Here is a 13,003-nt window from a genome sequence, read left to right on the forward strand (position 1 = left end):
GAGTATGTGCTGTTTCACAAAAGGGCTTTAGGAGGTGGGTTTTGGACTTAGAAGTGGACCTAAAATGCTTTTGGCCCAGCGAGGCCAGGATCGGAGCTTGCTGTGAGGCGAGGCCAGTGCCAAGGCTGGGATCGGAGCCTGCCAAAGAGAGGCTGGTGCCGGGGCCAGCGAGGCTAGGATCGGAGCCTGCCATGAGGCAAGGCTGGTGCTGGGGTCTCCAAGGCTGGGATTGGAGCCTGCTAAGGGGTGAGGCCGGTGCTGGGGCCAGCAAGGCCAGGATCAGAGTCTGCCAGGTGGCCAGGCCTGTGCCGGAGCCTTCAAGAATGGGATCGGGACCTGCAATGCGGCATACACAGAGAAATATCACAGAAAATAAAAAGTCAGATGCTTTTCCCAATATGAAAAAACTAGGAAGAAATAGGTAATAGGAAATCTAGTTGAAGAAAGGGCCCTATGGAGGAACAATTAAGGTGACCAATCAGAGGGGATGGGATGAGGGAAGATGGAATCTCTTTAAAGCACATGATGTACTTAAACAAATATATCAAAGTTAATCACTAAATCAAGCATGGGATTGAGGGAGGGGGATGGAATGGGATGGGGATTGGTTAAAGACTAATTGGATGATGTGTGCTTGTATATCCTCACAAGTCTTGTATTCCATTGAGATGTTTGATCACAATGCACCAATAAAATATATTAAATAATACAAAATTAATTAATTAATTAATTAAAAAACACTTTTGGCCCCTTCAACTCTGGCCTGCTTACTGTTTTCCCAGTTTTGTCAATAAGACTTGTTAAGCAGTGACTAGTGCGAGGTTGTGAGCCCCTTCCCTGATCTGAGGGAGAAGCCCCATCTCCCTCAGCAGCTGGCCAAGACCCTGACTTTCCCATCTGTGCCCTGCAGGGCAGCGGGTTCTCATCACTAAGGACCTGGAGGACGCCGAGGTGCAGGAGGGCTCCTCAGCTACTTTCTGCTGCTGCATCTCCCCTGCTGACTACGAGCCTGTGTACTGGTTCCTGGACAAGACCCCCCTGCATGTCAACGACCTCAATGAGATACAGGCCCAGCCTGGGGGTTACCACACACTCACCCTGCGGCAGCTGGCCCTCAAGGACTCTGGCACTGTCTACTTCGAGGCGGGCGACCAGCGTACCTCAGCTGCACTGCGAGTCACTGGTGGGTTTTGTGTCTCAAGGTGGAGGCTGCCAGTGATGGTGATGGTGGTGGGGTACCACATAGTCTGTGTTACTGAGAGGCACAGCCTTGGAGAGAAGCAGACAGTAGCTTAGACAGCAGCCCTACTGTGCAGTGAGTGCAGAACTAGGCTCACAGTGAAGGTGAGATTAGCTGCCTGTAGCGTGGGGACTCGGCTTGGAGTTGGGCTGTTTGGGGATGAATTCCTCCTAAGTGACACTCAGAACTTGTGTTCAGTATGGCTTGCTTTGGCTGTGTCCCTGCCAGGGTGGGAGCAGAGTCTGTCCTGTCCCCTTCATATCCCTGTCCACATCAGGCAGACACTGACAGGGGCTTGCCAGCTATGCAGTGTCACCCCCTCCCCTGCAGCTGCATAGTCCCCAAGCATCCTCGGCCACTCTTTCTGTTCTCCAGAGAAGCCGAGCATCTTCTCCCAGGGGCTCATGGATGTCACAGTCACAGAAGGCGAGGACCTGACCCTCACCTGTGAGACCACTGCTCCGGAAACTTCCTTGCGCTGGACCAAGGATGGGAAGACACTGCGGCCCTCTGCTCGTTGTCAGCTGCGCTCTGAGGGCTGCTGTGCCCAGCTGGTCCTTTCTGGTGCTACCCCTCAGGACAGTGGGCGGTACAAGTGTGAGGCGGGTGGGGCCTCGAGCAGCGCCATCGTCAGGGTCCACGGTGAGCCTCGTGTTGCAGCCCATGCCCTGGGTGGGCATTCCTGGTTTGAATGAGCAGATGCCCATGGAGCACAGGGCACAGGACACCAGAATTCTGCCCACCTCCACCTCTGCCTGTCTCAGGGCTTTCTATGGGCATCCGTGGCCCTGTTCAGCACCCTCCTATCTCCATGCCTCTGCTGGCCTGGCAGCCTGTCCCTGGCACTCTCCTGGTCTTGTGACCATGTGTGTTCACTCCTGATTTCACCTGCTTTCCCACAGTTCTGTGTCTCCCCTTTCCACCTTTGGCTAGCTCCTATCTTAAATTGTTGGGCTGTCCCAGGAAGGAACCACAGACCCTGTGGATAAAAACAACAAACAAACAAACAACAACAAAAAAAACCCCAAAACAAAACAAAAAACCAGGAATTTCTCAGTCCTAGAAGCGGGAGTGCTGAGATCAGGGTGCTGTGGGATGTTATTTCGAGGCCACCACCACCTCCATGTGTCCTGGTGTGTCTGACCGCGTGTTTGGTGTTCTTACTTCTTTTTCTGAAGTCCTGTGCAGTTAGGGTCCACTCCAATGAGCTTTTCTTTTTTCTTTTTTCTTTTTCCTTTTTTGTGGTACTGGGATTAACCCCAAGGGCATTCTGTTTCTGAGCTACATTCCCAGCCTGTTTTGAAACATGGTCTTGCAAGGTTTCTGTGATTCTAAGTTGCTGAGGCTAGTCTCGAGCCTGTGATCCTTCTGTCTCAGCCTTCCAAGTACTGAGACTGCAGGTGGCACCACTTACTACTCAAGGCTTCTTATGATCTCTCTCTGTCTCTCTCTGTCTCTGTTTCTCTCTCTTTCTGTCTCTCTGTCTCTGTCTATCTGTCTGTCTGTCTCTCTCTCTTAAACTGTAATTATCTCTTTAAAGTCCACCTTGCCAAATACAGTCATATCCCGAGGTCCTGGTTGGGACTTCAACATCTGAATGTTGTTGGGGACACAGCTCGGTCTGCAATGTCCCACCTTCTCCACCCACCTACCCCCTGGCTGACCCTCCACCCCCACATCCATCTCTCCCCAGAGGTCTTTTCCTTACCACTGGCTCCTAATATGTAAACTGCCCCCCACACTGTAGCAGTTACCCCAGTTGCACCCCAGTGGGACTTGCTCAGGGAGTCTGCGCTGAGCCTGTGTCTGTCCACAGCTCGGCCGGTGCGCTTCCGGGAGGCCCTGAAGGATGTGGAGCTGCCGGAGGGTGGTGCTGCCACACTGCGCTGTGCACTGTCATCTGTGGCCGCTCCTGTGGAGTGGCGCCATGGAGACAACATCTTGAAGTCCGGTGGCAAGTACAGAGTGCGCCAGGAGGGCGCCGTGCTGGAGCTGGTCATCCGGGACTTGCAGCCCCAGGACAGCGGGCAGTACTCATGCTCCTTTGGGGACCAGACAACCTCAGCCACACTCACTGTGAAGGGTGAGTGTCCCTGTCTTGCCCTGCCCACATGGTCCAACTTGACCCTGCTTCCATTGTAGGAGAACAAAGATGACACTCTGTTTCTATCTCCCTGCTCCAGCCCTATCTGCCCAGTTCATAGGGAAACTAAGAAACAAGGAGGTGATGGAGGGGGCCACGGCTGTGCTGCGGTGTGAGCTGAGCAAGGCGGCCCCTGTGGAGTGGAGGAAGGGGACAGAGAGCCTCCACGATGGGGACAGACACAGCCTGAGGCAGGACGGCGCCGTGTGTGAGCTGCATATCCAGGGCCTGGCCGAGGCAGATGCGGGGGAGTACTCATGTGTGTGTGGGGAGGAGAGGACTTCAGCCACGCTGACCGTCAAGGGTAATGACCACATGTGGCCAAGTAGATCTGTGTTCTGGCACCCAAGACTTGACCTCACGCTTTGTGTTTGACTTGTTCCACGTCCACTCCCTGTGTTTGCGGGTTGCCATAGGATCCCTTCCCACTTCCTGGGCTGTCATGGCCCCATCCCCCGTGCCATCTCTGGTCCTCTCCTCTTGTCCTGGGGCTTCTGTCTTATCCTTTGTTCTGTCACATGTTGTCTCCCAGTGCCGAAGTGAATCTCATGTCCCTGGTGTCTGATCCTTCCAGCTGTGCCGGCCCACTTCATAGGAAGACTGAGAAGCAAGGAGGCCACAGAAGGGACCACGGCCGTGCTGCAGTGCGAGCTGAGCAAGGCAGCCCCCGTGGAGTGGAGGAGGGGGACGGAGAGCCTCCGTGATGGGGACAGACACAGCCTGAGGCAGGATGGCGCTGTGTGTGAGCTGCAGATCCGGGGCCTGGTCGAGGCGGATGCGGGGGAGTACTCATGCATGTGCGGGAAGGAGAGGACCTCGGCCACGCTGACCGTCAAGGGTAATGACCACGTGGGGCCGTGTGCTCTAGTGGCTGTATGTCTGACCACTTTCTCAGGTCTCCTCCGTCCGCTCCCATCAGCTGTGGACTTCCTGCTTCCCTGTGTCTCTCCTCATTCCTTCAGCAGGCATTTCTCATACTTATCATGTGAAAATTTGAATCAGAAGCCAGAAAGAGAACTGGGGGGCCTTTCCCAGCCCCATGGTGGGCCGTGGTCTGGGATAGGGGATGTAGGGAGACCCAACCAATGACAGAGATGCAGTGTCAAGTCTTCCTGTGGGACTTAGCAGGAAAGGGGGTCAGCAGGAGGTCCAGGAGTGGACCACAGAGCAAAAATGTGGGGGGGCAGGAATCCCAGAAAAAAAGGTGAGAACTGAGAGTGTGGGGACACAATGGGGATGGGAGAGGGAGAGGCGGGGGTCACTCCTGTGGGAGTGAGGCACCGTTAGCCAGTCTCATGGTGTGTCCCTGGCTGGGCCCGCTGTTTGGGGCTCTCTCTGGTCCTGCCTTCAGCAGCCCCTGCTCCACACCCTGTGCTGCTCACATGGTGTCTCTGTCCTCTTGTCCACAAGCTATGGGGTCCAGTGCTCTTGTCTGCATGATCTCTCTCAGTCCTAGCAGGCAGGGGTGCCCTGCTGTGGTGGTTCCTGGGGGATCTCAGGCCAGTGGGTGCAAGTGGTAGACCTTAGCCAGAGCCAGGGCCACTAGACTTGGCTTCTGAGCCCATGAGATCTGGTCACGTAGGGGAGACAATTCCAGCATTGAGCCACCAGTGTCTTCTGTGGAAGAATCAGGGCCCTGCAGATCTCGTCTTGTGTATCAAGGCACTGGAAACTACACTGCTGTGGCCGGCGGCCTTGCTGTGGGTCAGCTCCCCAGATCCAGGGGTCCAGATGCTCAGGGGTCCTTGCAGAGCTTGGTTTGTAGATGAAATAAAGGCAGACGTCAAGGAAGGGTCTAGGCATCTTAGCATGAGATAATTAAATACCTGCAGATCAAAGGCATCTCTCATTCAGGATTTTGTCAGTGAAGAGGAGAGTTCTGGGTGCTGGGCATGGCCATCTTTTACTCTGCCTGTCACGGTAGCTCCACGATGTGGGAAAGTGTTGGAAGCCTTTTCAGAGTCCTCACAGATGGGGCAGTGTTCACCACACACAGGCAGGGCGACTGCAAGCCCCCAGACTCACTGGGAGACAACAGAGATGTGGACTCCAGGCCCATCAGGTGGATGCAGAATGTTGTAAAGGCAGCCTCAGGGGCAGCTGCTCACTCCCTTGGCTCTGGGAGGTGCTACCCATGGCCAAGGAGTGACAATCCCCCAGCTAACTGCCAGCCACCTGAGAAAATTGTTGCCAGCACTGAACATGGCCCACGAAGGGCTTGGGATGGTTTGGCATCCTACTTGGGCCTTTCTAGAGAGTGCTGTTTCTGAAAGCTATCAGGGAGGCCCTGAGCCAGTGTTACTGGAAGACCCCTGTTTCTGAGGTTCCGCATGCTGTTTTTGGATGGGTGGACTGCTCCTTCATGAGTTGTGAATTTAATGCATTGGGGTGCTTGCTGACACTGTAAACCCAGGGGATGGGGTCCCGTGATGACAGTGCCACAAGGAAAATTGTGGCCTCTTCCCTCTCAACCAGGGTGTTCTTTGTAACTGGGAAGTAGAAGCTGATATGACCTCTGGGGGAGAGTTCAGGCAGCCATTGCCATCTCCTTTGCCAGCCAAACATTGAGATTATACAATAGCAGTGACACAGGGAGCTATAGAAGGGACCACAGCTGCTGTGTGGGGTGATCTTGTTGGACCTGACGGCCCCCAGGAAGCACGCGCCCCTCCCAGAAATCACTCACAGGCAGAAGTCGATGCAATTTGGCAAGAGGTTTATTTTATCCAGCGCTGGGGTCGCCTCCCAAGTTGAGGAATCGACCCCTAGTAACAGAAGCTTGCAGCTTTTATACTCTTAAAACACAAAAGTACAGTTAACATTAAGCATTAGGTGTCTCATTGTCATTGGTTCTTACTTCTGACCTTTACTAGGATTGGGTAGTTTATTAGGTATTATTCTTTTTGGCACTTAGCAACAGTTGCAGCTAGCAACAGTTTCTTCGGTGGGCCAGTTCCTGGAACACAGGGAAGTAAAGTCCCAGCAATGGAAAGTCCCAGTACCTGTAAACAGGGGCACTGGGACAGAAAGTCCCAAATGCCGGGGCGGTTGGGGTGCTGGGGTTCTACAATCTGAGCACTCTGGCCAAGCCGGGCCCTTGAGTCTGGTATTTTAGACAGTGTGAACCATGGAGGGTGCTGGGGGAATCTCTGTCAGTGCTTCTGCCCATCCATCCATGGGTCTTATGGCTGTCGGTCCTGAAGTCCTCCTCTTCTCCCTTGGCACTGTTCCCCACCTGTCTGTCAATGTTTTACTTCCAGATACTTTTCATCATTGAGTGTCCTGTCCTGTCCTGCTCCCACCAGTGTTCTGCAGAGATTCTGATGTCCTTGGTCCTCCTCAGGCCTGCCAGCCAGGTTCATGCAGTGTGAGGCCTCAGGGGGCCACGGAGTGGACCCTGGCTATGTGGGACACGGGCTAGGCCAAGAGAGCTTCGTTCACAGACTACGCTCAGCAGAGCTCAGTGTCCTCTTTGGATCGTCTGTGTCTTGTGTCTTCCATGTGCTCAGACAGCATGAATGTGTTCGTGTCTTTTTGACCCTCCCAGCCCTGGCTGCCAGGTTCACTGAAGGTCTGAAGAATAAAGAGGTCACAGAAGGGGCCACAACCACACTGCGGTGTGAGCTCAGCAAAGAAGCTTCCGTGGTATGGAAGAAGGGAACAGAGACCCTCAGAGATGGGAACAGACACAGCCTGAGGCAGGACAGGACCGTGTGTGAGCTGGAGATCCAGGGCCTGGCCGAGGCAGATGCAGGGGAATACTCATGTGTGTGCAGGCAGGAGAGGACCTCGGCCATGCTGGCCATCAGGGGTAAAGATTGTGTGTGAACTCGTGGACATATGGCTTGGTGTCTTCACGCCATCCTCCATCACCACCTCCTCCTCTGCCTGTGGCATGGCACTGTGCCCTCCTTGTGACAGCTGGACTTTCTCTGGAGTCCTCTGGGTAGCCCCTTCTCCCCTGCTCCTCATCCAGAGGTCCTCATGCTCATGTCCACCCTCCTCCTGGTCACTCGCTTTCCTCACCATCTGCACGATATCTTTTGTTCCTGTCATGGTGCTTTGACAGTGTGTGTGGCCCTCGTGGGTTCTGTGTCCTGTCATAATATCTCCAGACTGTCCCGTGTTCTCAGTGGCTGCTTGGCCCTTCTCAGCCCTGCCTGCCAGGTTCATAGAGGAGATGAGAAGCCAAGAGGCCACAGAAGGGACCACGGCCACGCTACATTGTAAGCTGAGCAAGGAGGCCCTCGTGGAGTGGAGGAAGGGGTCCGAGACCCTCAGAGATGGGGACAGACACAGCCTGAGGCAGGATGGGGCCGTGTGTGAGCTGCAGATCTGTGGCCTGGCCATGGAAGATGCTGGAGAGTACTCATGTGTGTGCGGGCAGGACAGCACCTCGGCGACGCTGACTGTCAAGGGTAAAAGACCACATGTGGCCAAGTGGATCTGTGTTCCGGTGTCTAAGGATTGGCCTCACAACAGTGCTCTGCACTTGTTCCATGATCTCTCCTTCTGTGCTTCCCCCTTTTCATAACTGCGCAAAATCCCTCCCAGCTTCCACATCTATAGCCGCTCTCCGTACTGCCAGGGGTTCTGAGCTGTTGTCCTGTGGGCTCTGTGTCTCGTCCTCATTCTCATCCCGTCTTGCCTCCCACTGTTCCATAGAGAATCTGAGAGTTTCCATGTGTCGCTCATAAGTGTCTAGGTCTGCATACACCGATTTGTATAACATATAAGGCCTGTTGCGGCCATGGGAGGGGTCGTGGCTGTGATATTAAAAGGACACACCAAGGGAAAATCAGTCCACAGCTTGCTCTCAGCATTCTCTGCACATGGTCCGGGCCCAGTTGGATGTTGTGTCTTTTCTGTGCCGTTCACATCCTGCCCCTTTTGTGTGCTCAGGGAGTGTGACTGTCTGTGTCTTTCTGACTTCCCCAGCCCTGCTTCCCAAGTTCACAGAGGGTCTGAGGAACAAAGAGGCCACAGAAGGGGCCACAGCCACTCTGCAGTGTCAGCTGAGCAGAGAGGCCCCTGTTGAGTGGAAGAAGGGAACCAAGATCCTCAGAGATGGGCACAGATACAGGCTGAGGCAGGATGGAGCTGTGTTTGAGCTGCAGGTCCCGGGCCTCACCATGGCAGATGCGGGGGAATACTCATGCGTGTGTGGACAGGAGCGGACCTCGGCCTTGCTGACCATCAGGGGTAAAGATTGTGTGTGTCCATGTGGACCGGGCTCAATGTCTTCAAGTCATCCTCCGTCATCACCTCCTCCATCTGTGACATGGCACCGTGATGACTCTGGCATTTGTCCCCATGGACCCCATTCTCATCTCAGAGGTGTTCTCATGTCCATGTCCGCCCTTTTGTGTTCTCTGTTCCTCCGGGGACTCTGGGTCCCCTCGTGTCTGCACATCCATTCACTATTCACTGTGTGGTCCTTCATGTGGCTCTTCATGGGTCCTGTGTCCTGTCCGGAGTGTCTGTAGACAGTCTGTGTTCTCAGTGGCTGCTTGGCCTTTCTCAGCCCTGCCCACCAGGTTCATAGAAGACATGAGAAGCCTAGAGGCCACGGAAGGGGACACAGCCACTCTGCGGTGTGCACTGAGCAAGGCGGCCCCCGTGGAGTGGAAGAAGGAGAAAGAGGCCCTGAGAGATGGGGACAGATACAGGCTGAGGCAGGATGGGGCTGTGTGTGAGCTGCAGATCTGTGACCTCGCTGTGGCAGATTCCGGAAAGTACTCATGCCTATGTGGGCAGGAGAAGACCTCGGCCATTCTGACCGTGAAGGGTAATGACCACGTGTGGTTGTCCAAGTGACTTCTGTCTTCTTCCACCTACCCCATTCAGTATGAGCTCTCCTTCTGTCTCTTGATGGCATCTCCTTGTTCCCACAATCACCCATCTGTGTGGTCCATCCCACAAATGCACACTGAGGAGCCCTGCATCAGCCTAGTCTAGGGCCAGGATGTGGACCCCAGTGGCAAATAGTGCAGAGACCCACGGGAGGTACCAGCAGGTCAGTTTCAGCGTCCAGGATGGTTGACTGGACTGTGGGTATCTTGCCGCGGCCGGTAGAGGTACCTGGGCTCTTGGGCCCTAGGCATGAGGTGCAGAACTGCGTATCCTGCAGTGAAAATGCACAGCAGTGCTGGGGTCCTGGAGGGGATGCCCATCAGGCCCTCCTGAATGTGGTGAGAGCATTTGCCCTAGCTAATGTGCAGACCTGCCTGAGTCAGCTCAGGCTGTAACACCGTGCTGTAGTCTGTGGCTCAAAAAACAGAGTGTATATCCCATGGTTCTGAAGGTGGGAATCCCAATGCTCAAGTGCCAGTGGGGTGGCTGTTTCTAAGTCCGCTCTCCTTGGCTTGAAGATCCCATCTTCTCCTGTGTTCTCACACGGCTGTTCCTCCTCTGTGTATGTCTGTGTCCTGATCGCCTCCTCTTATGTGAACATTGGTCATACTGAATTTGAAGCCACCCTGACAACCTCATTTAACTTAATTCCTTCTTTAAGTACCTTACCTAGAGCTGAACATCTTGGCACACACTTTGTAATCTAGTATTTGGGAGGCTGACACAGGAGAAACTCAGGTTTGACGCCAGCCTCAGCAACTTAGCGAGATGCTCCACAACTTGGTGAGAGATACTGTTTCAAAATTAAAAAAAAAATAGAGCTGGGGGTGTAGGGCAAAGGCAGAATACCCTTGGGTTCAATCCTCAGTACAACACAGACACACACACCCTAACCCTACCTAGAAACAGAGTCATGTTCTGAGATATGTGGATTAGGACTTCAGTATGAGTTTGAGGTGGGGGAGCACAGTTCAGTTACACATGCAAAATACACTCTCCCACTCCTCCAGAGTTTTAACCCATTCCAGCACCAACTCTAAGCCCCAAATCTCACCATAAGGTCTGCAAGTATGAGGCTTGGGATATACCAGGTGAGGCAGGGTTTCTCTCTGCTGCGAACCACAAAGCCATACAGGGCATGTGCTTCCAAAACAGTGGGATAGGCGTGGGGCAGATGTTCAAGAGGGGAAGTCGGGCCAGAGCAGAGGACTCTGAGTCCCAAGCCAGTCTGAAGCACAGCAGATTCCACTGGGTTTGATGCTGGGCAGGAGTCCTTTTAGGCTTGGTGCACTGTCCTGTGGACCAGCCAAGGTTGCATCCCAGCCCCTTGGCCTCAAGTGGAGGTGGCTAAGCCCTCTGGAACTAAGGTGAGGTGGTCTCACCCTTGCCAAGCTTGGGGCCTCTGGACCCTGGTGGCCTGGTGTTTCTGTCCACCTTCGATTCACCTCACAGTTATCCTTTCCTTGAAGAGTAGCGTTGTGTGCATCCAGAGAGCCTGATGCCTCATCCTGTAATCCCCAAGGCTTGACAGTCTTCATTTTACTCAATATTTTATTCCCTGCTGGCAGCATTTCTGCTGGTATAAAAGTTCAAAAGCCATATCCTTTCTTGAAATCCAGGACATCTGTAGGTCTTTCCTGGGTAACATAGTTTCTGTTTGGGGCCTCTGTTAAGATGGCTGATTGGATGAACAATTGCTGTGGCATGTAACTGTCTAGCCACATCCTTGATGTTCTCTCCAGAACATGTTTTCCTGTATGAAACAATTTAAACCTTTAAGTTCTGGTTCCCTTTTGCTTAACATCTCTTTCTTCAATGCATCTCTCTTGTTTTCACATTTTGCTATGAAGTTGGGCCACACAAGGCCACACCTCAACACTCTGCTTAGAAATCTTCTCAGCTAAACATCTTAATTTGTTTCCACAAAACAATAGAACACAATTTAGCCAAATCCTTTGTCATTTTGTAGCAAAGATTCACTTCTACTTTTTGATAATGAGTTTCCCCAATTCCATCTCAGTCCCGGCCATTTATTAATATCCACATTCTCACCAACAATCTCTCTTCATGGCTGTCTAGATTTTTTTATAACCTGTATCTTAAGAGTCTTCAAGCCTCTGGCCATTACCCAGTTCCAATTCTATTTCCAGATAGCACTGGGACATATTAAAATCTGTGACAGCAGAACCCCCACTCATGGTACCTAAATCTGCATTCTTTTACTTGGGCTACCATGAAGAAGTGCTGGGATGCTTAAACAGAAACTCATTCCCTCAATGCTTCTGGAGGTTGAATGCCTGGATTATATTGTTCATGGGATTGGCCCCTTCTGAGGCCTCTGTGGCTGGCTCCTACACAGCTGCTGTCTTGTGTCCTCACACAGTCAGCCTATGTTTGGGTCCTAATCTTATAAGTATACCAGTCATTGGATTAGGACCCACCCTCATGACCTCATTTAGCATTAACCACCTCTTCAAAGGCCCCATCTCCAAATACAGTTACCTGCTAAAGTAGTAGGGATTAGGAATTTAACATATGATTTTTTTGGGGGAAAGATATATCTCACCACAGGCATTACCAGAGCAAGCCCCATTCAGTGGTAACTTACAAAGTTCATACTCTGGAGTCAGGAGGGAGGACAGAAGGCCAAGAATATGGCAGGCAGCCACAGCTGGAATAATCCTTCAGGTCTAGGAGATGTGAACAGGGCAGTAACAGCCATGGATGGCCTGTGGTTCAGACAGCATCAGGATAAAAAGCTGTGGAGTGGAGGAGGTGTGGCCTTGTGTGGACCAGGAGGGGTATGATGCACCCAGGGCATCCAGGCACGGGTTGGGCAGGATGGAGGCTCTGCCCAGGATGCATGCTCTACCTTTGAGGCAGGCAGAATTCATGACTGAGAGGGACCTCTTGAGGGCTCACAATTGTCCATCACAGCGCTGCAAGGCAGGCTGTGAGCTGGAGGAGCCTGGCATGCTTCCCAGTAGTGAGAAATCATGGATGGAACAGGAAGCCCATGGAGAAGATGGATCTGGAATCAAGCTCTTCCAGCTGTCCTGCAGCCAAGCAGGCATGACACAGGAAACTCACTCAAATACTCACTGGTCCACTTCTTCCCATAACCCTCCAGCCTTGATGGATATTCAGATCATGACTTTCAAAATCTTCGAAGGGTGTGACGGCTTCTATCCATCTGATCCTTCCTAGCCCTGCCTGCACGATTCATTGAAGATCTGAAGTCCATGGAGGTCACAGAAGGGGCCATAGCCACACTGCATTGTGAGCTCAGCAAAGAGTCCCCTGTGGAGTGGAAGAAGGGAACAGAGACCCTCAGAGATGGCGACAGGCATGGCCTGAGGCAGGATGGGGCTGTGTGTGAGCTGCAGATCCAGGGCCTGGCTGAGGCAGATGCCGGGGAGTACTCGTGCGTGTGTGGGGAGGAGAGGACCTCGGCCACGCTGACCATCAGGGGTAATGACAACGTGCGGCCCAGTGGATCTGTGTTCTGGTGACTTCGTGCTGTTTGTCCGTACCCCTTTCACGTTTTCCCCTGGGTCTGTGACATCCTCCTGCCACTGGTGGGATTGCAGCAGCATCCACCCCGGTGCCACCGTGGGCTGTCCTGCTGGATTCTGTCTCTTGTGCTCATCTTTGCCATGTCCCTTCCCCCTTGGGTTCTCTAGGATGTTCGAGGTTTTCTGCGTGTTTCTGTGCCCCTCCAGCTTTGTATGCCAGAATCATGTAGGGAATGAGGCCTGAGGAGGCCG

The 13,003-nt window shown here is 53.2% G+C and overlaps 1 protein-coding gene across 1 annotated transcript in view; it reads left to right on the forward strand.

Moving 5' to 3' along the window:
* Positions 1 to 13,003, forward strand: part of OBSCN (obscurin, cytoskeletal calmodulin and titin-interacting RhoGEF) — a gene marked incomplete at both ends in the record, with an annotated part of 117,594 nt that overhangs the window by 45,768 nt on the left and 58,823 nt on the right. Inside the window, 9 exons of the mRNA XM_080698667.1 lie at positions 911 to 1,183; positions 1,616 to 1,882; positions 3,057 to 3,323; positions 3,958 to 4,221; positions 6,931 to 7,194; positions 7,538 to 7,801; positions 8,322 to 8,585; positions 8,908 to 9,171; positions 12,444 to 12,707. Of these exons, the coding sequence (XP_080554793.1) occupies positions 911 to 1,183; positions 1,616 to 1,882; positions 3,057 to 3,323; positions 3,958 to 4,221; positions 6,931 to 7,194; positions 7,538 to 7,801; positions 8,322 to 8,585; positions 8,908 to 9,171; positions 12,444 to 12,707 (2,391 nt within the window). The remainder of the gene's footprint in view (positions 1 to 910; positions 1,184 to 1,615; positions 1,883 to 3,056; positions 3,324 to 3,957; positions 4,222 to 6,930; positions 7,195 to 7,537; positions 7,802 to 8,321; positions 8,586 to 8,907; positions 9,172 to 12,443; positions 12,708 to 13,003) is intronic.

This window comes from Muscardinus avellanarius (genome assembly GCF_963383645.1).
Source record: "Muscardinus avellanarius genome assembly, chromosome: 7".
In the NCBI taxonomy this organism is placed as follows: Eukaryota; Metazoa; Chordata; class Mammalia; order Rodentia; family Gliridae; genus Muscardinus; species Muscardinus avellanarius.